At 43.9% G+C, this 26,686-nt stretch overlaps 1 protein-coding gene across 1 annotated transcript in view; it reads right to left on the minus strand.

The window, feature by feature from the left end:
- Positions 1-26,686, minus strand: part of WDR70 (WD repeat domain 70) — a 436,397-nt gene that overhangs the window by 325,305 nt on the left and 84,406 nt on the right. The window contains exon 7 of the mRNA XM_077462835.1: positions 11,656-11,789. Within this exon, the coding sequence (XP_077318961.1) occupies positions 11,656-11,789 (134 nt within the window). The remainder of the gene's footprint in view (positions 1-11,655; positions 11,790-26,686) is intronic.

Below are 26,686 nucleotides of genomic sequence, written 5' to 3' on the forward strand. Positions count from 1 at the left end.
GGCGGAAAAAAAAAAAAAAAGATTCATCAATTTAGGCCAATATGTATTCTGCTACTTATTTTTTGTAAAAAAAAATTAAATTAAAAATGAAAAAAACCCAAGCACATATTAATTGGCTTGCACAAAAGTTATATAGTGTCAACAAAGGGGGCAATTAGTCCTAATTAAAGTTGCGCTATATATTGAAAAGAAAAAAAGGAAGAAAAAAAAAAAAAACACACATGGAAAAAAAAAGTCCATAGAGTGATAAGGAATTCAATAATCCCATGGTGCACTAAACATTCACCCGAATAGTGTGTGAATTCCAGAAGAAACCTCCTCCTCATGAAGTGGCCGCTTACCAGCTCCTTATGACCTCCTATTATGGAAGGCCTTTCCCACTTGTGGCTATTAACCCAGCCAAGACCTTTGTTCATTCAGGGCAATCAAGCTCAAGAACCTCCGCCACTCAAGGAAGAGCCCGATCACATTAGGACCCCCAAAAAGATGAGGCTTCCATAGTGTAAAATCCTTAGCATTTTTATTAATGTAAAAAAAGTTGCACTTACAAAAAAACTGTGATAATAGATAAGCCGGCCGGTTTGATACAAGAGCCCGTCCTTCCAGGACCTGTGCAAAAGCAGTGACGTCAGCACGTCGTTCCTCCCCGAGCCGGCCGGCTTATCTATGCGTGTTTTATCACACTTTTTTGTAAGTGCCTTATCTTTTTGGGGGTCCTCATGTGAACAGGCTCTTCCTTGAGTGCCGGAGGTTCTTCAGCTTCAATCCCCTGCATGAACAAAGGCCTTGGCTGTGTTAACAGCCACAAGTGGGAAAGACCTTCCTTAATAGGAGGTCATAAGGAGCTGGTAAGCGGCCACTTTATGAAGTGGAGGTTTCTCGTGGAATTTTCACAAAAGACGGGTGAATGTTTAGTGCACCGGTAATATATAGCGCAACTTTAATTTGGACGATTTGATTTTTGCTGTGTGTGTCTCACAGTAAAGCTGCCACTGCAAGGTCACCATATTTATGTTTTGGGATAGCGCAGTATTACCCACAATTTGTAACTACTGACACTTCTCCCCCCCACCATGTATTTATTGAAACAACGCGATATACTTGATACTTGAGAACTTTGAGGTTTGATATTGAATCTTCATATACTAAATTTACAAGCAGTAAAATTCTTGAGAATTATGCAGTATTGCATACATCAGAAGCTGCAAGATTTCCTATTAAAAACTTAACCACCTCAATACAGGGCATACCCCCCCCCCCGCCCGCCCCCTTCCTGACCAGACCAATTTTCAGCTTTCAGCACTCTCACAGTTTGAATGACAATTACTTCATGCAACACTGTACCCATATGAAACCTGCGTCCTTTTTTCCACAAAAATAGAGCTTTCTTTTAGTGGTATTTAATCACTAGTGGGTTTTTTATTTTTTGTGCTATAAATAAAAAAACGTACATTTTGTGAAAAAAAATCATTTTCTTTGTTTCTGTCATTAAATTTTGCTAATTCGTAATTTTTCTTCATAAATTTTGGCCAAAATTTATACTGCTACATATCTTTTGTAAAAATAACCCACATTAGTGTATATTATTTGGTCTTTGTTAAAGTTATAGAGTCTACAAACTGGTGCCAATCACTGAAAATGGATCACATCTGATCAGGCCTTCAGTACATCAGGTGTATCTCATTTCTTGAGACACTAACAAGTCAGGAAAGTACAAATACCCCCCAAATGACCCCTTTTTACAAAGTAGACATTCCAAGGTATTAGGTAAGTAGCATGGTGAGTTTTTTTAAGTTATTTTTTCCCACAATTCTTTGCAAAATGAAGATTATTTTTTTATTATTATTTTTTTTTTTTTTTTTTTTTACAAAATTGTCATATTATCAGGTTATTTCTCACACACATCATATGCATACAAATTACACCCCAAAATACATTTTGCTACTCTTCCAGAGTATGGCGATACCACATGTGTGAGACTTTTACACAGCGTGGCCACATACAGAGCACCAACATTGAAGTGTCACCTTCAGACGTTCTACGAGCAAAAATTACACATCTCATTTCACAGCCACCTATTACAATTTTGAAGGCCCTGGAGTACCAGGACAATGGAATTGCCCATAAAATGACCCCATTTTGGAAAGAAAACACCCCAACGTATAATCTGTGAGGCATAATGAGTCTTTTGAACGGTTCATTTTTTTCCAGAAGTTTTTGGAAAATGTGGAAAAAAATGAAAACACATTTTTTTTTTTTTTTTTTTTTTTTTTTTTTACACAAAGTTGTCAATTTATAAGATATTTCTAACACATAGCATGTATATAGCAAAAATTACACCCCAAAACACATTCTGCTACTCCTCCCGAGTATGGCGATACCACATGTGTAGGACTTTTACACAGCCTGGCCACATACAGAGGCCGAACATTGAAGTAGTACCTTCAGGCATTCTAGGAGCATAAATTACACATCTCATTTCATTTCTACCTATCACAGTTTTGAAGGTCCTGGAGCACCAGGACAGTGAAATTACCCACAAAATGACCCCATTTTGGAAAGCAAATACTCAAACTTATATTCTATGAGGCATGGGCTGCAGATAGGTACTCTGGTACTCTGATGGCCTGGTGACAGGTTCTCTGATGGCCTGGTGACTGGTATTTGGGTACTCTGAAGGGCGGTGATAGGTACTCAGGTACTCATATGAACTGGGACAGGTACTCGGATACTCAGATGGACTGGGACAGGTACTCGGGTACTCAGATGAACTGGGACAGGTACTCGGGTACTCAGATGGACTGGGACAGGTACTCGGGTACTCAGATGGACTGGGACAGGTACTCGGGTACTCAGATGGACTGGGACAGGTACTCGGGTACTCAGATGGACTGGGACAGGTACTCGGGTACTCAGATGGACTGGGACAGGTACTCGGGTACTCAGATGGACTGGGACAGGTACTCGGGTACTCAGATGGACTGGGACAGGTACTCGGGTACTCAGATGGACTGGGACAGGTACTCGGGTACTCAGATGGACTGGGACAGGTACTCGGATACTCAGATGGACTGGGACAGGTACTCGGATACTCAGATGGACTGGGACAGGTACTCGGATACTCAGATGGACTGGGAAAGGTACTCGGATACTCAGATGGACTGGGACAGGTACTCGGATACTCAGATGGACTGGGACAGGTACTCGGATACTCAGATGGACTGGGACAGGTACTCGGATACTCAGATGGACTGGGACAGGTACTCGGATACTCAGATGGACTGGGACAGGTACTCGGATACTCAGATGGACTGGGACAGGTACTCGGATACTCTGATGGACTGTGAGTGACAGGTCCTCTTTATTGGGGGGAGGGGGGCAATCAGTGTGATTTGTGTGTACTGTAAGTGGTAACAAGATGTTACTGCAATCTCCTCCTCACACACCGATCGATCGTGTGTGAGGAGGAGAACCCGGTAACATCTCGGTACCGCGGTTTGTTTACATTTAGTGATCGGCTGTGAAAGGATCACAGCCGATCAGGTGGGTAAATAGCCAGCCAATGGTAATTCCTTGATGGTTTAAATATGCCATCACAGTGATGTTGTCTGACTGCAACCCTCACTCCAGGAGGTGTGCCCAACGAAACAGAGCCCACCTAATCGCTCAAAGTTCCAACATATTAATGGGGGGGGGGGGGGGGGGGGCAGAGATTCCTCCCAGTTCAAAGAACCTTGGATTGACCCAGTACTCCCCTGCAGCTGCACAAGATGTTGTCTGTCATTATTTTCCTGTGAAGATAAATAAATGTCTTCCATGCTAGCAGCAAAAAGGAATGGAGCAACCAACCTAGAGAAGATTTACCTTGATCTTCCTGCGCAGCAACATCCCAGTGTGGTGCTTGCAAAAATGAATAACTTTGAAGACCAGTAATATAAAAGCCATATTCCAGATGAATGGGCAAACGGATGACCTCCCAGTGGCATGCAGTAGGCAAACATGAAGTTTCCTTATTTTTTTTCCAGTAGGGGAATATCTTGGCCTGTTTAGTGTCCAAAATTAGGCCAAATGTCAGGGCTGGGCTCAGCCCTTCATTCTCAAACCTGACCGCTCAGCTGTAGGCTAATTGCCAGCTCCTATCTCTCCACAGTGACACACCTGTTGATGATATCCTGCTCGTCAGCCCTGCCTACTTAAGCCGTCTAGTCCAGATGATCTCTGCCTTCGCCTTGGTCACATCTCTAGAGATGCTCTCCTGTGTTCCTGTTAAAGACTTGCTTGGCTGACATTCCTTCTGGCTCCAGATCCTGCTTGCCGTTCTACTACGCTCATCTCTGGCTCCCTGTCGTTTTCGCTTGTCTAACTATAGGTTCCGATTCCTGAACTCTGGCTATGTTTTGACTACGTTTGCGCCGTTTACCTTTTTTTATTATTATTATTATTATACAAGTGCGATTTAACCGTTTCAGATCTCAGTCTGATTCATGGTTTCTGACACGAAGGAACTCCAGGCGAAGGGCTGTAATGAGCAAGTACTTTTCAAGATTAAAAACCCAACCAAACTCCACCAGAGTCTGAATCGTAATGGACAGGCTGAATTCCAGTTACAAATAACATTTTGCAAAATGCCCAGGTTCAAATCGAATAGCACCACAATGCATGTAACCTGTGTTATAATGTTGTCACCATTTTTACTAGGGAGATATAGTTTTGTACAGGTTAATTTTTTTGTATAAAACAATGAAGTACTTTCTGGTTTAAGCAGTAATCTCTCTGCAGAGGTCCAAATGGATAGACAGAAGTCTCCAATCAGCATGAAGCATGAGATTTGCTTTTTTCAGAGCTTTATGTCTGCCTTGCCAAATGGATTGTCAGACCTCTTCAGACACCACTGCTTACACACAATAACACATCAGAATACTGGCAGGACAGGCTTTTCTACAGAAATTGAACTGTAAGCCTTTGCACATCTTTTGTTTTAATGCATCTAAATGTATTTAGCGGATTTCAACTGAAAGTTCAGCTTCAGTATATTAATAACTGTGCCTCTACATATAGTTTATAACAATCTATATATCTGTGGGCAGACAAATAGATCCTCTTAAGCCTCATACGCACTATCAGATTTTCTGCTGCGCTTTTCCTTCAGATTTACCAAAACCATATAATATGAGTTTCAATTTGTATGCAATCAGGCAGGCCCTTGCACTACATGGTTTTGGTAAACTCTGTAGTAATGATTGGTGACCAGAGATGGTGTGATCGACACTGCCTAGGCTGAGAGCCAGGAAGCAGCAGTATTTTCCCAATGGCCGTAGAGAGGTTTTTTTTTTTTTTTTGCAACATAAAATAGCAATGTGATTTAGTAATGCTCACATGGGCCCCATTGACTCATGTAATGTGTGAATTTTAATGACAATCCACTTTAACACCTCCCAGCTAACAAGACATGTGTAACCTTGAGAGAAAAGGGGGCAGGTATCCATTACGCAAGGAGGAATGTCAAAGCAGCAAGTCAATGACTTACCTAACAGGAGTGAAATGTTATTATTTCATTAATAAACAACCATAACACATTGTAAACTGCCATTGGTTGGAGTAACACAAGCCAGTCAATGGTATGCAATACTTTCAAAGCAGTAAAGCAAACAAAATGTTCTTGAAAATGAATGCTTTAAATAGCATGGCATGGAGCGCAGAGTCGGCCCGGAGGATTCCTGTAAGTGAGGACGCTGGCAGGGTTGTCCGTTGATACAAGTGTTTAATGCTGTTTTATTACACGCTGTGAATGTTATGCTGATATTATATTCTATCCAGTAAGGCATGTTGTTCCTTATGAATGCTGGAACAGGTTGAATTATAATATTTTCGCAGTTATTTCATGTTTCAGATCAATTGAGAAAAAGCTTTGAAAATAACGATTGGGCAGTCACAAACTTTTCCTGGCATGGGCAGGCACAGGGAATTTGTTCTTTATACTGTTTGTAGAGCCATCCAGTCCCCATGTGAACTTCTTGGTAAGTAAAAGGTAAAAATGTGCCTGGAGATTATACGATTTAATGCAAATCGCTCACTATAACTGACCTTGTAACACTAACGAGTCACATGACACCTGGGAGGGAAAATGTCTAATTGAACCCAATTTGAACATTTTCACTTAGGGGTGTACTCACTTTTGTTGCCAGCGGTTTAGACATTAATGGCCGTGTGTTGAGTTATTTTTAGGGGACAGCAAATTTACAATGTTATACAAGCTGTACACTCACTACTTTACATTGTAATAAAGTGTAATTTCTTGTTGTCACATGAAAAGATAATAAAATATTTACAAAAATGTGAGGGGTGTACTTACTTTTGTGAGATACTAACACACACGCACGCACGCACGCGCGCGCACGCACGCACGCACACACACACACACACACACACACACACACACACACACACACACACACACACACACACACACACGTAGTGAATAGCACTTTTGCCTAGCAGTAAAAAGGGTTGCTGGTTCTAATCCCAACCACGACACTACCTGCCTGGAGTATGCATGTTCTCCATGTGCCTGTGTGGGTTTCCTCTGGGTATTCCGGTTTCCTCCCACCCTCCAAAGACATGCTGGTAGGTTAATTATAGTATGTGTATGTATGAATGTGAGTTAGGGACCTTAGAGTGTAAGCTCCTTGAGGGTAGGGACTGATGGGAATGTACAATGTATATGTAAATCGCCGCGTAAATTGGCGGCGCTATACAAGTACCTGAAATAAATAAAAATAAATAAATATACACACTATATTACCAAAGGCATGGGACGCCTGCCTTTACAAGCACATGAACTTTAATGGCATCCCGGTCTTATTCCGTAGGGTTCAATATTAAGTTGGTCCACCCTCTGCAGCTATAACAGCTTCAACTCTTCTGAGAAGGCTGTCCACAAGGTTTAGGAGTGTCTAGGGGAATGTTCGACCATTCTTCCAGAAGCACATTTGTGAGGCCAGGCACTGATATTGGACAAGAAGGCCTGGCTCGCAGTCTCTGCTGTAATACATTCCAAAGGTTGGGTTGAAGTCAGGACTCTGTGCAGGCCAGTCAAGTTCCTCCAAACCAAACTCACTCATCCATGTCTTTATTGGACCTTGCTTTGTGTATTCAAGTCTATATTCTTAATCCAAGTAAAGTACCTCATCCTGGGAGTGAACAGCAGTTGTGTATAAACAACCTGGTGGGGTAGAAAATTAAGTTGAACTGCTGCTTTGCCCATCATGGGCTCATTATTAAATCTGCATTGTGCATTTCAGCGAATAAAAAAAATAACAGCCCAATAATGTGACCTTTCAAAATGTGACAAGCCTCTGAGGGACACAGTGGGGATCTGGTGCAGCACACAAAGTAACCAATCAGCTACTATATTTTATTGTAAAAGCGTAAAGGGTTACTAAACCCAGGAGCCTGCATTCACTATATCTGGTCTTTATCACAGTACACAGAACATTGAAATGCAATTATTATAATAATTATAAACTGCTAAATACCTTTTCTCATCAGCAGTATATGGCAATCTTGTGACTTCTATCAGTGTCTGGTTAAAGGTTGCAAGTTGAGTTCTCATTCTCCCCTGATTGTCTTATAAGGCTGCAGGACCCCTGACCTTCTGTCTGCACAGGGCTGATTGGCCCTATGCTGATAACATGCACTCTCCCAAGAAAAAAAAAACTCTCTAGCATTACACATCACACTGAACATGTGCAGCTTGCACCCCCGGCTCTGTTTTATCAGCAGATGGATTGGGGACTGTGGAAGGGGAGGATCAAAGAAGACAGGATCAAACAGCCTTTTTGCACAGTGTGGAGGACTAACCCCCTTAGGTTCCAAAAAGCATGCTTAACTGTATATACAGACCGATTTTACTGTTGTGCGTTTAATAACACTTTAAATGAACAAGCTGAAGTCGATTGGTTATTATGCACAGCTGTACCAGATTCTGGGTGCACCAGTTTTGGTAAATCTCCCCCCAGTGGATGTTCAGCAGAGAGAGGACAGCGATAACCTGTGTGTAATCCTGGCTTTTCAAAAAATGGCTGTGGTCAATGGACACAGAAGGCACAAGCAGAGCAAATCACAGAAAATGCAGCCTTAGACCCCTTTCACACTGAGCGTCTGTGCCGTTAGCGCTAAAGCGCAACTCGTTTTTGCGTTGCTTTAGTGCTGTTTTAGCAGCGCTTTTTAGACGCTTGCTGGGTGGTTTTTACAAAATAAAATGGTACAAAGTCCAGTTTTGCTGCGTTTTCAAAGCACTTTTAAGGCGCTTTGGAAGCACTGCACATATATTGCAATGGGCGAGCCATTTTGGGAGCGCTATTTACAGCGCTCGCCCCAAAGATCCTGCTTGCAGGACTTTTAGCAAATGTCCCACAATCGCACCGTCCCAGTGTGAAAAGAATGAATAAGAATGGTTTTCAGCCACTTTTCAGAGGCTATTTCTAGAGTTAAAGCGCCTGAAAACCGCCCCAGTGTGAAAGGGGTCTAATACACGGTGGCATGGCCATAAACAACAAGCCCTTACATTGCCTTCTTATCCCTCTAGCTGTGAGAGTAGCTGTGGTAGGGGACAAATGAATTAATGGAACTCCAATCTTCTGTCTCCATCAATCACTTATTCCAAACAAGGAGGTCCCCAGCATGAGACTAATTGATAGCAGTCTGTGAACAGTAAAACATTGCTCTATACCAGCTAATATTACACATACCGTATATACTCGAGTATAAGCCGAGATTTTCAGCCTCTTTTTTGAGGCTGAAAGTGCCCCCCTCGGCTTATACTCGAGTCATCGCTGTCTGCCCGCTCGATCAGCGTGTCGAGCAGACAGACAGCGGCCATTCTATAATTCAAAAGCCGCGCCTCCGGCTCCGCCTTCGCCTGTGATAGGCGGAACACTGAATTTCCCAGCAGCCTGTGTTCCGCCTATCACGGACATCGTATCATCCTCGTACTACGGACGAGGATGATACGATGTACGTGATAGGCGGAACACAGGCTGCTGGGAAATTCAGTGTTCCGCCTATCACAGGCGAAGGCGGCGGCGCAGCTTTTGAATTTTACAATGGCCGCCGAGGCGCCGACGAAGAGGGCACGGGACGGAGGCAAGGCAAGGCACGGCACGGGACGGGACGGAGGCAAGGCACGGCGGCGAGGCACGGAGGCAAGGAGGCAAGGCACGGGACGGAGGCTCGGGACAAAGGCTCGGGACACAGGTAGGCTGGACACACACACACACACACACACACACACACACACACACACGGATGGATACACACACACACAGGGATGGATGGATGGATGGAGACACACACACACAGGGATGGATGGATGGATGGATGGATGGAGACACACACACACAGGGATGGATGGATGGATGGACACACACACACACAGGGATGGATGGACGGACACACAGGGATGGACGGACACACAGGGATGGACGGACACACAGGGATGGACGGACACACACACAGGGATGGACAGGCATGTCTTACCCTCGGCTTATACACGAGTCAATAAGTTTGCCAGTTTTTTTGGGGGTAAATTGGGGGCCTCGGCTTATATTCGGGTCGGCCTATACTCGAGTATATACGGTACCCTGCCACCCGCAGCCTTGGATAGCTTCTCTAAATCACTGTACTGTGCACAATACAATGGACTTGGAATAAGCTAATTCAGGATAATTAGACTTTTCACTTTTTAGAATGATCAAGAACATCTTAAAATTCCAAATTAAAAAAAGGAAGGGGTGTTCTCAGAAAACAAAAATCAGCTCATTCACATTAAAAGAACTAAACGTTCTGCATAATTTCTACAGAAAGACATTTTTGTCATTTACGTTTACGACATCTTCCCGTTTCATATAGATGTAACTTTCCTTACAACTATGTTTCCAAAATGTTAACCTCACCCTTATACATAGCTAACAAGGATGAGCTCAGGTGTGTTCGCTGCCACACGTGCAGAGCCCGCCAGGAAGTCAGCACTGCGCTGCACTAAACACAGGCTGTGAGACATTTCCCCACCTCTGCAGCCGCAGATCGGGAAAACGTCTCACTGCCTGTGATTAGCGCAACACAGTGCTGACTTCCTCATGGGCTCTGCACGTGGGCTGTGCCTGAGCTCATCCTTACTAGCTATGCATGAAAGTAAAAAAAAAAAAAAAAAAAAGTGTTTAACAGCCCCCACAACCCCCCCATACTTACCTGAGCCCCATTGCGATCCAGCGATGTGCACAAGAGTCTCGGATCTCTAGGGACTTGACATGAACATTGGCTGAACCAATTGGCTCTGCTGCTGTCAATCAAAGCCAGTGAGCCAATCAGTAGAGAGGAGCAGTGCTGAGCCAGGGCTCTGTGTGTGTGTGAATGGACACAGAGCAGTGGCTCGGGAGAGAGCCTGCTTAGGTGCCCCTATAGCAATCTGTTTGCTCCGGGGGCACTTGGCAGGAGGAAGGGGCCAGGAACACCAACAGGGGACCCGAGAAAAGGAGGATCAGGGCTGCTCTGTGCAAAATTGACTGCACAGAGCATGATTGTTATTTTATTTTAATTTTTTTTTTTAACTTGAATTAATATCACTTTACCACTTTAATACTGGGCACTTTTACCCCCTTCCTGTCCAGGCCAATATTCAGCGTTGTCACACTTTGAATGACAATTGAGCCGCCATGCAACACTGTATCCAAATAAAATTTTTGCTTTTTTTTTCCACACATATATAGCTTTCTTTTAGTGATATTTAATCACGTTGGGTTTTTTTTTTTTTTGCTTAAAACAATGAAAAAAGGCCAAAGAATTTGGAGAAAAAAACGTTTTTTCTTAGTATCTGTCAGAAAATGTTGTAAATAAGTAATTTTTCTCCTTCGCTGATGTGCGCGGATGAGGCTGCACTGATGGGCGGCACTAAAATTGCAGCACTGATAGACACAGATTGGCATCATTGATGGCCGCAAATTGGCATCACTGATGGACACTGTTGGGTTTTGCACTGATGATCAGTGCCCCGATTACCTGTACAGGTCTCCCCCATGAGATGCCGCTGATCGGCTCTCCTCTCCTCACACTCCGTTAGTGTGAGGCGACGAGAGACGATAACCGGCATTTCCTTGTTTACATGTGATCAGCTGTGATTGGACACAGCTGAGCACATGGGTAAAGAGCCACGTCGTCAGCTCTTTACCGAGATCGGGGTTGCGCTGTGTACCAGGACAGGTAAGTGACCTAATAGTAAAAGTCAGCAGCTACAGTGTTTGTAGCTGCTGACTTTTCATTTTTGATGGGGGGGGGGGATTGCGGGGACTGAACTCTGTTTCCAGTACACTCATTACCCATGCTACTATTTATTACATTTATTTAGCACGGTCAATTTACACAGCACTTTACATATATTGCTCATTCATATCAGTTTCTGCCCTCAAGCAGCTTACAATCTAAGCTACCTACCTCTCATGCACACATACCATGGCCAATTTAGACGGGTGTCAATTAATTTACTAGCATGTCTTTGAAGAAAATGCAAACTCCATGCACCACTCTCTTTCCATCCATCTTGGCAAGACTATAGTTTTATGTTAGCATTTGAGTACAGTTCTACTTTACGAATACACTTACCAGTCACATGGCTGATGTGAGCGAAATGCTTGTAGAGATGCATCCATCCCAGCAAAATCCCAAAACTTCACCTCATAGTCCAAACCTCCTGTCACCAGACGGGCACCAGAAGGGTCCAAACCCAATGCAGATACCTGGAATGACAAAAAAAAACCCCTTCAAAAACGTATCTTTGCTGCAAAAATGATTTCAAAAGACAGGCGTGTATTTTAAACCTACCAGCATTTAGATATAATGACATGTCTATGTGACGGAAAGCTAGAGAAATAATATTTTGGCCATTCGATCCTCCCTGAAACATCCGGCCACGTTTTGGGCTCATTGAAGTCTTTCAGGGTAAGTTAGAGTGGGGAAGTTTAGACAATCTGAAATATTTGTATTCTCTGTCCCTGCTGAGGTGAGTTACCCCTCTATTTGTCCTGGTGATCACTGCCCCAAGGCCAAAAACTCAGATGAATCCCACATTTTAGAAGCATCAGTATAAGGGAGGGGAAAGCTTTCAATGGGGACAAATGCTTAGATGGCAACGAATAATTCCCCTCACTTAAAAGGAAAATTTTCTCTCACTTCCTGTTGCATCTCCAAGGAAGAAGTAAAGGAAAATCTCCCCGGCAGGACAAAGACATGAAAAAAAAATGCCTGATGGGGTTTTAATCCTTCCCTACCCAATCCATGAAAAAAATAAAAAATAAAAACATATACACTTTAATAGTCCTCATGTTATAAACCCGTGTGCTTTTTTTCCCCATGCATTTTGATGCAGATGTATTGGGGCAATGGTAAAATCCTATCATAGCATTAAACATGATAAGAAGCTTAAAGCGGGATTCCACCCTAAAGTGGAACCTCCGCTGATTGGATCCCTCCCCCCCTCCGGTGTCACAATTGACACCTTTCAGGGGGGAGGGGGGTGGAGATACCTGTCAAAGACAGGTATTTACACCCACTTCCGGGCATAGACTCCCGTGGGAGTCTACGCCATTTCCTGCCCTGCTGCGCTGTCTGCTGGGACACACACGGGTCCCAGTGACAGCGCAGAGATTTCCTATTGCACTGCGCGACTCGCGCATGCGCAGTAGGGAACCGGGAAGTGAAGCCGATTCGCTTCACTTCCTGATTCCCTCACCTAGAATGGTGGCGGCAGCAGCCGAGAGCCGAGCGATCCATCGGCCTCAGCTGCCGGCATCGCTGGAACCCGGGACAGGTGAGTGTCCATTTATTAAAAGTCAGCAGCTGTAGTATTTATAGCTGCTGGCTTTTAATATTTATTTTTTTTGGTGGAATCCCTCTTTAAAGTGGTACATAAATACTTCCAGCCATTTTAAAATATTCACACACACACACAGTGAAAGAAAACTTATTTTTACCAGGATCATATTATGTTGAGTTTAACAGCACAGATCCACTGCCATTATATTAGATTGTTACTAAACAATTACCATAACTGTAAAAACGTATATGGAATAAAGCATGCTTGTTATACTCACTGTGGTACCTAAGGGGTTAAAAGGGTTTGATTCTGTCTTCTCTGATCCTCCCCGACTTTTTTTTACTGTCCCTAATCCATCTCCTGATAGTACAGAGCCTTGGAGGCACTCTTCACATGCTCAGTTTGGTGTACATTGCTATAGAGAGTTTTTTTTTTTGTTTGTTTGTTTTTTTCAGGTTTGGTGTTCATGTGATCAGCACAGGGGCAAATCAACGCTGTCCAGACAAGGGTCATGCAATCTCATAGGACAGTCAGAGGAGAATGAAAACTCTTCCTACAAAGCTTCAACCAGTGCTCAGCCAGACACTGATAGAAGTCACAAGACTGCTATACACTGCTGATGAGAAAAAAGGTATTTAGCAGTTTATATTTAGTAAAAATGCATTTCCATGTTCTGTGAGAGACCAGATATAGTGAATACAGGGTCCGGGGTTTAGTAACACTTTAAAACTGAACTAATATTGGACTAAAGAAAAAACATGGCTGATGAAATCCTGCTTTGTTAGTTACCCCCCCTCTGCTGCTTACTGGACAATGAAGGAGCAGTAGCATGCTGATGAGGTAGTCTCTCCCTATATCCTCCCCACTATGTATACATCTTCATAAAGTTGACAACAATGTAAAAAAGGAAAAAGCCCAAACCAAGTGCCGACTGTCCATTCCCCATTCTCTCTTTATATAAAGACCAATTTTAAAACTTATAATAGTTTTTTTTTTTTTTTTTTTTTTTAACCACTTTCAGACCGGACCATTTTGCTGGTAAATGACCAGAGGTCTTTTTACACTTTGGCACTGCGCTGCTTTAACTGGTAATTGCGCGGTCATGCAATGTTGTACCCAAACAAAATTTGCGTCCTTTTCTTCCCACAAATAGAGCTTTCTTTTGATGGTATTTGATTGCCTCTGCGATTTTTATTTTTTGCGATATAAACGTAAAAAGACCGCAAATTTTGAAAAAAAATGATATTTTCTACTTTTTGTTATTAGAAAAATCCAATAAACTCAATTTTAGTCATACATTTAGGCCAAAATGTATTCAGCCACATGTCTTTGGTAAAAAAAAAGTCAATAATTGTATATTTATTGGTTTGCGCAAAAGTTGTCACATCTACAAACTAAGGTACGTTTTCTGGAATTTACGCAGCTTTTAGTTTACGACTGCCTATCTCATTTCTTGAGGTGCTAAAATGGCAGGGCAGTACAAAACCCCCCCAAATGACCCCATTTTGGAAAGTAGACCCCCTAAGGAAATTGATAAGAGGCATGTTGAGCCCATTGAATATTTTATTTTTTTGCCTCAAGCGATTGAATAATGACAAAAAAAAAATTATTTTTTTTTTTTACACAAAGTTGTCACTAAATGATATATTGCTCACACATGCTATGGGCGTATGTGAAATGACACCCCAAAATAAATTCTGCTGCTTCTCCTGAGTACGGGGATACCACATATGTGGGACTTTTTGGGAGCCTAGCCGCGTACGGGGCCCCGAAAACCAAGCACCGCCTTCAGGCTTTCTAAGGGCGTAAATTTTTGAGTTCACTTCTCACTACCTATTACAGTTTTGAAGGCCATAAAATGCCAAGATGGCACAAAACCCCCACAAATGACCCCATTTTAGAAAGTAGACACCCCAAGCTATTTGCTGAGAGGCATGTTGAGTTCATGGAATATTTTATATTTTGCCACAAGTTGCGGGAAAATTACAAACTTTTTTTTTTTTTTTTTTTTTTTAACAAAGTTGTCACTAAATGATATATTGCTCATGCATGCCATGGGCATATGTGAAATGACACCCCAAAATAAATTCTGCTGCTTCTCCTGAGTACGGGGATACCACATATGTGGGACTTTTTGGGAGCCTAGCCGCGTACGGGGCCCCGAAAACCAAGCACCGCCTTCAGGCTTTCTAAGGGCGTAAATTTTTGAGTTCACTTCTCACTACCTATTACAGTTTTGAAGGCCATAAAATGCCAAGATGGCACAAAACCCCCACAAATGACCCCATTTTAGAAAGTAGACACCCCAAGCTATTTGCTGAGAGGCATGTTGAGTCCATGGAATATTTTATATTTTGCCACAAGTTGCGGGAAAATTACAAACTTTTTTTTTTTTTTTTTTTTTCACAAAGTTGTCACTAAATGATATATTGCTCACGCATGCCATGGGCATATGTGAAATGACACCCCAAAATAAATTCTGCTGCTTCTCCTGAGTACGGGGATACCACATATGTGGGACTTTTTGGGAGCCTAGCCGCGTACGGGGCCCCGAAAACCAAGCACCGCCTTCAGGCTTTCTAAGGGCGTTACAGTTTTGAAGGCCATAAAATGCCAAGATGGCACAAACCCCCCCAAATGACCCCATTTTGGAAAGTAGACACCCCTAAATTTAGGGGTACACTAGTGAGACTAGGTAATAAATGGCGGGTGCCCTGAAACTATAAAAAAAATAACTAACCAACCAGCGTCACCTGTAACAGTTATATGGTGATCACTGGTGAAAGGGTTAACTAGGGGGCAATTAGGGGGCTTTATGCGGTAGTATATGGGGGTCCCTGGCGCTATAAAAAGCTGCAGCGAACCTAAATACCTACCTGCCTAACTAGCGTCACCTGTGACACTAATACAGCGATCAGAAAAACGATCGCTTATTAGGCTGGGTTCACACTGGAGCGATGCGGGAACGCCACGAATGCGCGGCGGGTTCCCGCATCGCATGCCTCCCGGCGGCAGTTCACACTGCCCTATGCGAACTGCTGGGAGTGTCAGTGAAATGTTACTGACACCCCCAGATCAGTTCGCATATCGCAGTGCGATCTGCAAACTCGGATCGCATGGTGTGAACACCCATGCGATCCGATTCTGCTGCGGGCCAAAAAAAGGGTCCCGTGCGAATTTGCGGCGGGTGCGGCGGGTGCGGCGAATGGCTGAACTCGAATCGCACAGAGATCGGATGTGATTTGCACTGCAGTGCGGTGCGAATCACATCCGTTCTCATAAACCGCTGCAATGTGAACCCAGCCTTAGTGACACTGGCGACGGGGGGTGATCACGGGGTTAAACCTTTATTGGGGGGGTTAGGGGGGTACCTTAGAACTAAAGGGGGCTAACCCTAACTGCCCTAACAGTTATTAGTCACAAATGACACCCGCCGGGTGATCAGGGGGTTAAACCTTTATTAGGTAATAAATGGCGGGTGCCCTGAAACTATAAAAAAATAACTAACCAACCAGCGTCACCTGTAACAGTTATATGGTGATCACTGGTGAAAGGGTTAACTAGGGGGCAATCAGGGGGCTTTATGCGGTAGTATATGGGGGTCCCTGGCGCTATAAAAAGCTGCGGCGAACCTAAATACCTACCTGCCTAACTAGCGTCACCTGTGACACTAATACGGCGATCAGAAAAATTATCGCTTATTAGGCTGGGTTCACACTGGAGCGATGCGGGAACGCACGAATCCGCGGCGGGTTCCCGCATCGCATGCCTCCCGGCGGCAGTTCACACTGCCCTATGCGAACTGCTGGGAGTGTCAGTGAAATGTTACTGACACCCCCAGATCAGTTCGCATATCGCAGTGCGATCTGCAAACTCGGATCGCATGGTGTGAACACCCATGCGATCCGATTCTGCTGCGGGCCAAAAAAAGGGTCCCGTGCGAATTTGCGGCGGGTGCGGCGGGTGTGGCGGGTGCGGCGAATGGCTGAACTCGAATCGCACAGAGATCGGATGTGATTTGCACTGCAGTGCGGTGCGAATCACATTCGTTCTCATAAACCGCTGCAATGTGAACCCAGCCTTAGTGACACTGGCGACGGGGGGTGATCACGGGGTTAAACCTTTATTGGGGGGGTTAGGGGGGTACATTAGAACTAAAGGGGGCTAACTCTAACTGCCCTAACAGTTATTACAGTCACAAATGACACCAATGCAAAAAAAAAAAAAAAAATGACATTGGTGTCACTGTGACTGGGGGGCAGGGGTAATTGGGGGGGTGATCGGGGGGTAAAGGGGGGGTGTGAGTGTGCCTGGCATGTTCTACTGTGTGTGTAGAGTGTTGGTGCAACTCACCGATCCGCTCTCCTCCGTGTCGGAACGGAAAATACCGACACGGAGGAGAGAATACATCACTTCCTCTCCTGTGTTTACATTACAGGAGAGGAAGTGATGTCACCGGGGATTTCTATTCGTCGGGAGCGATCGCGAGGGGGTGGCCATGAATGAATGGCCGCCCCCTCGTCCCGGATCGCTCCCGGACGAAAACCGACCGCCGCAGGCACCGGGCGGGGGCCCGATCGGGCCCCCGACCCGCGGGAGGCAAGGGACGTACATGTATGTCCTTATGCCTGCCCGTGCCATTGTACCGACGTACATCGGCGTGCGGCGGTCGGCAACTGGTTAAAGTGCATTAAAAAAAAAGGACAGCTCCTCTTTCGGCAAAGTTGTCCTTTAAAGTTTAATTGCCAGGAATTCAGCCACTCTGTAAAATTAGCATACTATGAAGTTACAAACAAGTGGTCACTGTCCCCACCTACAACTAGTCTATTGCAGCAAGGAGCCGTGGAAGGGCGACGCATGGCAAACAAATATAGGGAGGTCTCCAAGCTCAAACTTACCAACCAGCCAGTGACCAATCAATTTGACCTGCCTAATAATATGCGTTAAGAACAAGGGTTTAGTCTATAAACATTTGCAAATACATGCATAGGCTACAGGCCCTGTCAAGGCACCCTGTTTTCTGTAGTCCCTAACCCGGACTTCTGGGTCTCCACAATGGAAGCACATGCATTTGTTTTAATAAGTGAGGACAGGTGGTCTGGAACACAAAGTGCTACTTAATTGTGAAGTGAAAGGAAAAATTATTTTCACAAATAAATATGTCAAAAGTGTGGCCTGTACTTGGATTCAACCCCCTGAGTCAATACTTTGTAGAACCACTTTTTGCTGTAATTACAGCTGCAAGTCTTTTTGAGGATGTCTATACCAGCTTTGTACATTTAGAGAGTGACATTTTTGGCCATTCTTTTCAACATAGCTCAAGTTCTCTCAGATTGGATGGAGAGCGTCTGAACAGCAATTTTCAAGTCTTGCCACATATTCTCAATTGGATTTAGGTCTGGACTTTAACTGGGCCTTTGTAACACATGAATATGATTTGATCTAAACCATTCCATTGTAGCTCTGGCTGTATGTATCCTGCTGGAAGGTGAACCTCCATCCCATTCTCAAGTCTTTTGCAGACTCTAAATAGGTTTTCTTCTTAGATTGTCCTGTATTTGGCTTCATCCACCTTCCCATCAACTCTGACCAGCTTCCCTGTCCCTGCTGAAGAAAAGCATCCCCACAACATGATTCTGCCACCACCATGTTTCATGGTAGAGATGGTGTGTTCAGGGTGATGTGCAGTGTTCGTTTTCTGCCACACAGAGTTTTGCTTTTAGGCTAAAAAGTTAAATTTTGGTCTCATCTGACCAGAGCACCTTCTTCCACACGTTTGCTGTTTCCCCCACATGGCTTCTTACAAACTGCAAATGGGACTTCTCATGGCTTTCTTTCAACAATGGCTTTCTTCCAGACAGCCGACTGGGTGGCACAGAACACTGATCACCTGACTCCACCCAAATATATAGGTTCTCCCAGCAGGCCAAGGGATTTAAGAAAACCCAAGCCCATTGTCTAAGATACCCCATATTCCCATAATCTGTCCTTGCTTTGCCCTTCTCTTATCTAATGTCACCAGGTACTCGGCCACCCAGTGGCAGAAGAGAGAACCTATGTGTGTGATTATATGTCAGTATTACATTGTATATCCCTGTTTGTTGCGGTCGTTCAGGTGCTTATCAAATAGTTTCTTGAAACCATTGATGCCCCTGCTGAGACCACCGCCTGTGGAAGGGAATTCCACATTCTTGCCGCTCTAACAGTAAATAACCCTCTACGTAGTTTAAGGTTAAACCTCTTTTCTTCTCATTTTAATGAGTGGCCACGAGTCTTCAGAGAAAAAGTTGTATCCCTATTGTGGGGTCACCAGTATGGTATCTGTAAATTGAAATCATATCCCCTCTCAAGCGTCTCTTCTACAGAGAGAATAAGTTCAGTGCTCGCAACCTTTCCTCATAACGAATATCCTCCAGACCCTTTATTAGCTTTGTTGTCCTTCTTTGTACTCGCTCCATTTCCAGTACATCCTTCCTGAGGACTGGTGCTCAGAACTCCAGGTGCGGCCGGACCAGAGTCTTGTAGAGCAGGACAATTATCGTTTTATATCTGGAATTCATCCCCTTTTAATTGCATGCCAATATTCTGTTTGCTTTGTTAGCAGCAGCTTGGCATTGCACGTCATTACTGATGCTATCATCTACTAGGACCCCCAGGTCCTTTTCCTTTGTTATTGATCCCTAACAATGAGACAAGGTAACTACACCTGGCAGGTAAATTTAGGGGCAACCCTGCCTAAACATCAGGGGGCTTTAGTTATATTTTCTATGGTTATCTATTTAATCTTAGAAGAGGGTTTTTATCTACTTTTAAATGATGCTTAACATTTCCTGTATTCCTGTACCTCTTTTTATGACATAATGTCACTCTTGTTTGTCTTTTCTGAGACAATAATGTGTAATTTGTATTGTGTTACTTTGGCGGATGCTTTATTCCTTTCTAAATATAGAATTTGCAAAAACAAAAAAAAAAAAACTTCTTTCTCAGAGTAGTTTTTTATTTATTTATTTTCAGGTCAACTGTATTTTGGCAATTAGATTTTATTTCAATTTGGGAGCTGATTAGGCAATTTCTAGTAGCCGCGGCACATGTGCTTCCATTAACGAGGATGAAATAAAGAAAAAATTATAATTGTCATTAATAAAGGTGCACTGGCTACCTGGCTCCAAGGATTTACCTAGCCTTAACCTAATTGAAATAAAGATTTAGGTGAATGTAACGCACCAGAGCCAATCGCTCAGTCATTCCACTAGGAGAAAAGGGTAAACACCTTGTGAAAAGATCTTATCTAGCCATTAGTTAGACTAAATGTACTGAAGTTCCTCCTCTACGACGGGGAGAAATCCAAACATTGTAAGTGCACTATTTAGCACAGATATTAACAAAATGTTTGGGTGGGCTCCTCACGTCTGTACCTTAGATTGTAAACCCCATGATCTGAACAAACGCACAAATCTATTTTAATTCATTATCCATTGCAATCACATAAATAATGTTACTATAATGCCTCAATGTGAAATACTGCCTTGAATATACTTTATCATTCTTTTCAAATGAAATATACAGTTTCCTGCTTCAAACGTCCTATTCCCACGCAGTGCCAATTTATGTGCCATTGCAGGTTTGCACTTTTCCCCTTTGAGTAAAGCACTGGCAAAACTTGCATGGAAGTCTTTTACCCAATGAGAGAACCTGACCCCCCCCAACTTTTTGAGGTGGAGGTTAGGGTCCTTTCATATCATATAAATCAGGGGTAAGCAACCTGTTGCCCTCCAGCTGTTGTGGAACTACATTTCCCATGAGGCATTGCAAGGCTGGCAGTTACAATTACTCCCAGAGACATACTGGGACTTGTAGTTCTGAAACGGCTGGAGGGCCCCAGGTTGCCTACCCCTGATATAAATGTTCCAACTAAAATACAGAAGCGAATTAGGGGCAGCCAAAGTTATGCTAGCAATTATCCAATGCCGACTGCGTCCTGGCTCTGTCATCTGTCCCGGAATCGCAGCTAATCGCTCTGTGTGCAGCTTCATACTATCACCAGTAGCCACTGTCAGTGCACCATTAGTTTAAATGTGCTGAGAGGCCAATGCTAAATCGCATGACCTGGTCATTCCTGCAGCAAGAATTCGCACATTTTTGCCACAGGAATCAGGAAGCCGCAAACAAACCGGCCATGTAAAAGGGGTCTTATAGTAAGAGAAGAAATGTAAATAGTGTTTTGGTGTGTCACCATTTTAAAAACCTTTTTTCTAATTATAGCTTGTAACTACTGTATGTACAGTATATACAGTACATCGGGCAGTCATAGCTTGTAACTAATGTATGTATATAGGGCAGTCCTAGCTTGTAACTACTGTATGTATATAGGGCAGTCATAGCTTGTAACTACTGTATGTATATAGGGCAGTCCTAGCTTGTAACTAATGTATGTATATAGGGCAGTCCTAGCTTGTAACTACTGTATGTATATAGGGCAGTCATAGCTTGTAACTACTGTATGTATATAGGGCAGTCCTAGCTTGTAACTAATGTATGTATATAGGGCAGTCCTAGCTTGTAACTACTGTATGTATCGACATAGGGGCAACCACATTTGTGTATTACAGAAGCACACTTTGATTCCCTCTGCCCCACACTCCTAACTCACTATTCAGGTCCGTACGAGTGAAAGCAGAGCAACTGCAGTCCTGAATGATCTCAAACACCCACAATACAGTTGGTAGCTAGAGACCATGTCATCTTTGCGCAAGCTGTAAGTAAATTAATGGATATTCTAAAATGTATTTGCCACAGTTCACACTATTAATCGCACAGGGAGCACAGCACACATGAGGTTCAGGTCTCAAATCACACTGCATCGCACTACTTTTGGAAGAGCACTGCAACCAGATTGCACGGTACATGTGTACCATGTGATCCAGTACAGGAAAACACACTGCGTTTACAACCTGCATTTGGGGCGTTGTTAAAGTGGTTCTAAAGGCTCATTTTTTGTTACCTTCATACATTCTATATATGAAGGTAAAAAACCTTCTCTGTGCAAACTACCCAACCCCCCCCCCCCCCCCAATACCTGAGCCTGATCTTTTTGCCAGTAATGTGTATGGGAGCCTCGGCTCTCCAGGGATTCTCCCTCCTCATTGGCCGAGACAGCACTGGGAGCCATTGGCTCACGCTGATGTAAATGAAAGCCAGTAAGCCAATGAAGGGAGAGAGGAGGTGGGGCTGAGCAGTGGCTGTGTGTGAATGTCCAGAATGCACCTACTCAGGTGCCTCCATTGCAAGCTGCTTTGCTCTGGGGGCAATTAGAAGGTGGGGGGGGGTAGCCAGGAAGGCCGGCGGGGGAACTGAGAAGAGGCGGATCGAGGCTGCTCTGTGCAAAACCGTTGCACAGAGCGGGGAAGTGTAACATGTTTGTTATTTAAAATATATATATATTTTTTTTAAATTGCCTATATCATAAAACTTGAACTTATCTTTGACACCTGCTGCAGATCACAACTGCATTGCATTTTGAACATTTCTAATGTGAACCTAGCCTTGTTTATTCATTTGTAGAAAGAGCAACCGTTTCGCACTTAAAACATGCTCTTCAATACCTGGAAAAGGGTATTTTTCCAGGTCTTTTAAACGTTTGGGTCTGCAAAATGCTTGCTTAGGCCTGAAAATAACTAAAGACATACCTACTTTTTCCTCCACTAACCAATATGACATGTGCACAAGCAGAGCAATGTTAGAGGTTGCATTTTGTATATACATGTTTATAGGAGCATAGTCATGAGCTCCAGTGTATGGCTCTCCCTGCAGCTGACACCTCCCTGCTGGCAACCCAACGGTTTCATTACTCTAGTAATGTAAGAAAGTAAAGGGGAGGGCTATGGAAGAGCCAATGAAGGGTGATATGTTAAAGGGAACTACACTGAAAAAAAAAAAAATAATAATAATGAGGCAGCCCTTGTTGAGCTCCTTCCGTAAATGTTGGTTTTAGAACATCAGTGATGCTCTTCTGACCTCAACCCATTCTGAGCCGATGACCTGGACCAAGCATGCAGCAAATGAAAACGCCTGATCTGCATTCTTGCTACAGGTCCCAAATACATTGGATCAGCATAAAAGCCAGTCAGGTAGCCTCTTCAGAAAACAGAAGGTAATAACAGCAGCCTCCAGGTTTCGCTCGGCATACATTTCTTTTGTGACATGGTCTGAAATTTTCACTAAGGTCCTATTTCTTCTGCTAAACTGCTGTCCCCGATCATGCTGTTATATACACAAAGCTGATGTAAATCATCTGTTTATGGATACCTACAGATGGATGTTGACAGGCTGAACATCAGCGATTAACATGGCCCTTTACAGCATTATCTGTTTGCTCAGGTCAACCCTGGCCACCAGCTGTCCTGTCATTGAGGAGCTGAGAAGTCTCCCCGGTAATATCAACACATGTGCCTTCCCGGACACAACTACCATGTGCTTTTGTAAGTAATCTCTCAATACACAGGGGAACAGCAAGACTTTCCTCCTGTGGATCATGAACAGAGCCCTCTGTGTGTCACCTCCTTTTATCTGTCACTGAGAGCAGGCACATTAATCACAGGGCCCTGTTCCGTTTTACTCTACTGGACACTTTCAAAAAAGGTCTCTTGTAAGGGTCAAAGTTTTCAGGAACAAGATTTAAGAGGTCATTCTGATACTCTCATCTGCTGAATTTTCATGACCCATGACGTGCTCCATGCTGTAAGGTAAGAGCTGTTTAAAATCCCAGATTTCCATTTGGAGGAATCAGCTGGTAGACAAAAAGTGTAATACAGACTCATATTAGACTTACATTTGGTTTCATCAGATCTTGGGTATGGCCAATCCTCTTCCACAACATATAACACATATGGCAAGATTCTGCCCAAAAACAAGTGAAATGGATATTTTGATGATAGGCAACTCCTATCCTCATTAATTTGGAACCACTAATCAATATAACTACTGCAGTAGGGAACAGACACAAAAGATACGCTCAGCATCTTTCCAAATAACCGTTCTTTTTTATTTATGACACATGTGAAGGTTTTTATACACATGATTACGTAGGTATCACATTAATATTACAATCGTACGTTTATGGTAACAAGGGGTGTTACATAGGCATGCTAATTCTAATCAGAACTCGAAAGAATGCAAAACATGTACTGAAAACATTATTAGTGCCGTGTGCACAGTGAGGGCATTGTGCAATACATATAAAATAGAATACAATTATATACAGAACCTACAAATTTCCATTACACAAGGTGCATGCCTTTTTTTCCAAGCAGCTTCGGAGACCTGATTTTTTTTTTTTTTAGGAGCTTCTCTGATAGAGGCACGTTTCTCCACACCCTTTAAAGTTCTAAAGTCTCTCTGGCAACAGGCCACCCCTGAAACAGCTCAAACCACTAGAGTACAACTTACCCTGACCTTCCCATGTGCCTTATTTTCACAACCAGATATACAGAACCACCCCCATGCCAGAGATTGGCTCATAACCCTTTTTAGTGCCATTCAATCAGTGATGGCTCTCAACTGGCATTCCCCCACTGTTTCCTAGTCTAAAGTTTTACAAAGATTGGAGGCCAAGAATCTTACGGAATACATGTATCACACTATCATAGATATAATGCAGATTTACGGACATAAATGGGAAAATCAAGTTGCTCTTGCATATTGTGTATGAAAGTGGTGTAATCATTTACATATTCCTTGGATACGTGAATCTTTCAGATAGGTCAGGAATTATTTCCACCCAAAACACTGGTTTCTTGCAGAGCAATGGGCATTTTACAGTTTTTTTATGCATTTTAAAAGAGGTATAACATGGGGAAATTTGCAAATTTCCTGGGAACACCAATGATGGGGCAGCACTACTCCTCACGGGAACACCAATGATGGGGCAGCACTACTCCTCCCGGGAACACCAATGATGGGGCAAGCACTATTCCTCCCGGGAACACCAATGATGGGGCACTATTCCTCCCGGGAACACCAATGATGGGGCAGCACTATTCCTCCCGGGTACACCAATGATGGGGCAGCACTATTTCTCCCGGGAACACCAATGATGGGGCACTATTCCTCCCGGGAACACCAATGATGGAGCACTATTCCTCCTGGGAACACCAATGATGGGGCAGCACTATTCCTCCCGGGAACACCAATGATGGGGCAGCACTATCCCTCCTGGGAACACCAATGATGGGGCACTATCCTTCCCGGGAACACCAATGATGGGGCAGCACTATTCCTCCTGGGAACACCAATGATGGGGCAATATTCCTCCCGGGAACACCAATGATGGGGCAGCACTATTCCTCCCGGGAACACCAATGATGGGGCACTATTCCTGCTGGAACACAAATGATGGGGCACTATTCCTCCTGGGAACACCAATGATGGGGCAGCACTATTCCTCCCAGGAACACCAATGAAATGGGCAGCACTATTCCTCCCGGGAACACCAATGATGGGGCAGCACTATTCCTCCCGAGAACACCAATGATGGGGCAGCACTATTCCTCCCGGGAACACCAATGATGGGGCACTATTCCTGCTGGAACACCAATGACATGGCACTTTTGCTCCAAGGAACACCAATGGTGGGGCACTATTCCTCCTGGGAATACCAATGATGGGGCACTATTCCACCCACCCCCCGAAACACCAATGATTGGGCACTACCCCAGCCCCCAGAAATACTTAGGAGTATGGGGCACTTGTCATCACAGGAATTAATGTACTGTACTGATGAAGTATTGTATAGCCATTAGCCGCTACCTTATCACTTCACACAGGTGCAGCTCGGCTCTCACAGCTGCTTCTTGCCTCTGTCTATTCCCTCGGGGCAGCAGCGGGCGGGGCTGAGATTATCAGGGGGGAGCCGACGTCAGCGAGGAGGAGAGGCGCGGACATGCCTAGTCACATGAGCACCACTGTATTCTCATGAGAATACGGCGGCGCCGCCGCCTTGTACACAGGAGGATTCTAACACTGAGACAGAGCGGAGGCAGGGCTGGCAGGGAGGAACGTGCGGACCAACACATCGATAATGAAAATCGTTGACAGCGATTTTCATTATTGATCATTATCGATAATATAGATTATTCATTTCAGCCCTAGATGCTACCTTGATTTTGTTTTCCTTCATAGTTTTGGAGTAGGATTGTTCTCTTGTATATGTCACATACAGTACTGTCTGTACAGCTGGTTTATCATTTCCTATATATTCTGTACATTTCTCATGAAGTTTGACTCGATACCACTTCATTTGCTAATACTGTCAACTACACCACTACTTTGCATTGTGATTGTACCATATATACTCGAGTATAAGCAGAGTTTTTCATCAAATTTTTTTGGGCTTATACTCCAGTCAAGCACTTTTCTGCAGCAGAAAATGACTTTTTCTGAACCGAATTTGGGGCCTTGTATCTCGGGGCCACTTGGTTGTAGGAATCCCAAATTTGGTGGGCACTACAACATATCCAAAGCTGGGGTTCCTAGCACCAAGTGGCCCCGAGATACGGGGCCCCAAATTCGATTCGCAAAATGTCATTCTCTGCTGCAGAAAAGTGCATGACATCTTCCGAACAGACTTTGGGGCCCCGTATGTCAGGGCCACTTGGTGCTAGGAGCCCCAGCTTTGGATATGTTGTAGTGCTACTGTTTTTCCACACCGAATTTGGGGTTCCTAGCAACAAGTGGCCCCAAGATAAGGGGCCCCAAAGTTGGTTAACTGTGTCCATCTGCAGCAATGTCATTTTGGCTTTGGCTGCAGATAGGGGGCATCTAGGA

Source organism: Lithobates pipiens, unplaced genomic scaffold, assembly GCF_037356315.1.
Source record: "Lithobates pipiens isolate NorthernLeopardFrog02 unplaced genomic scaffold, aLitPip1_a1.2 Scaffold_3, whole genome shotgun sequence".
Taxonomy (NCBI): Eukaryota; Metazoa; Chordata; class Amphibia; order Anura; family Ranidae; genus Lithobates; species Lithobates pipiens.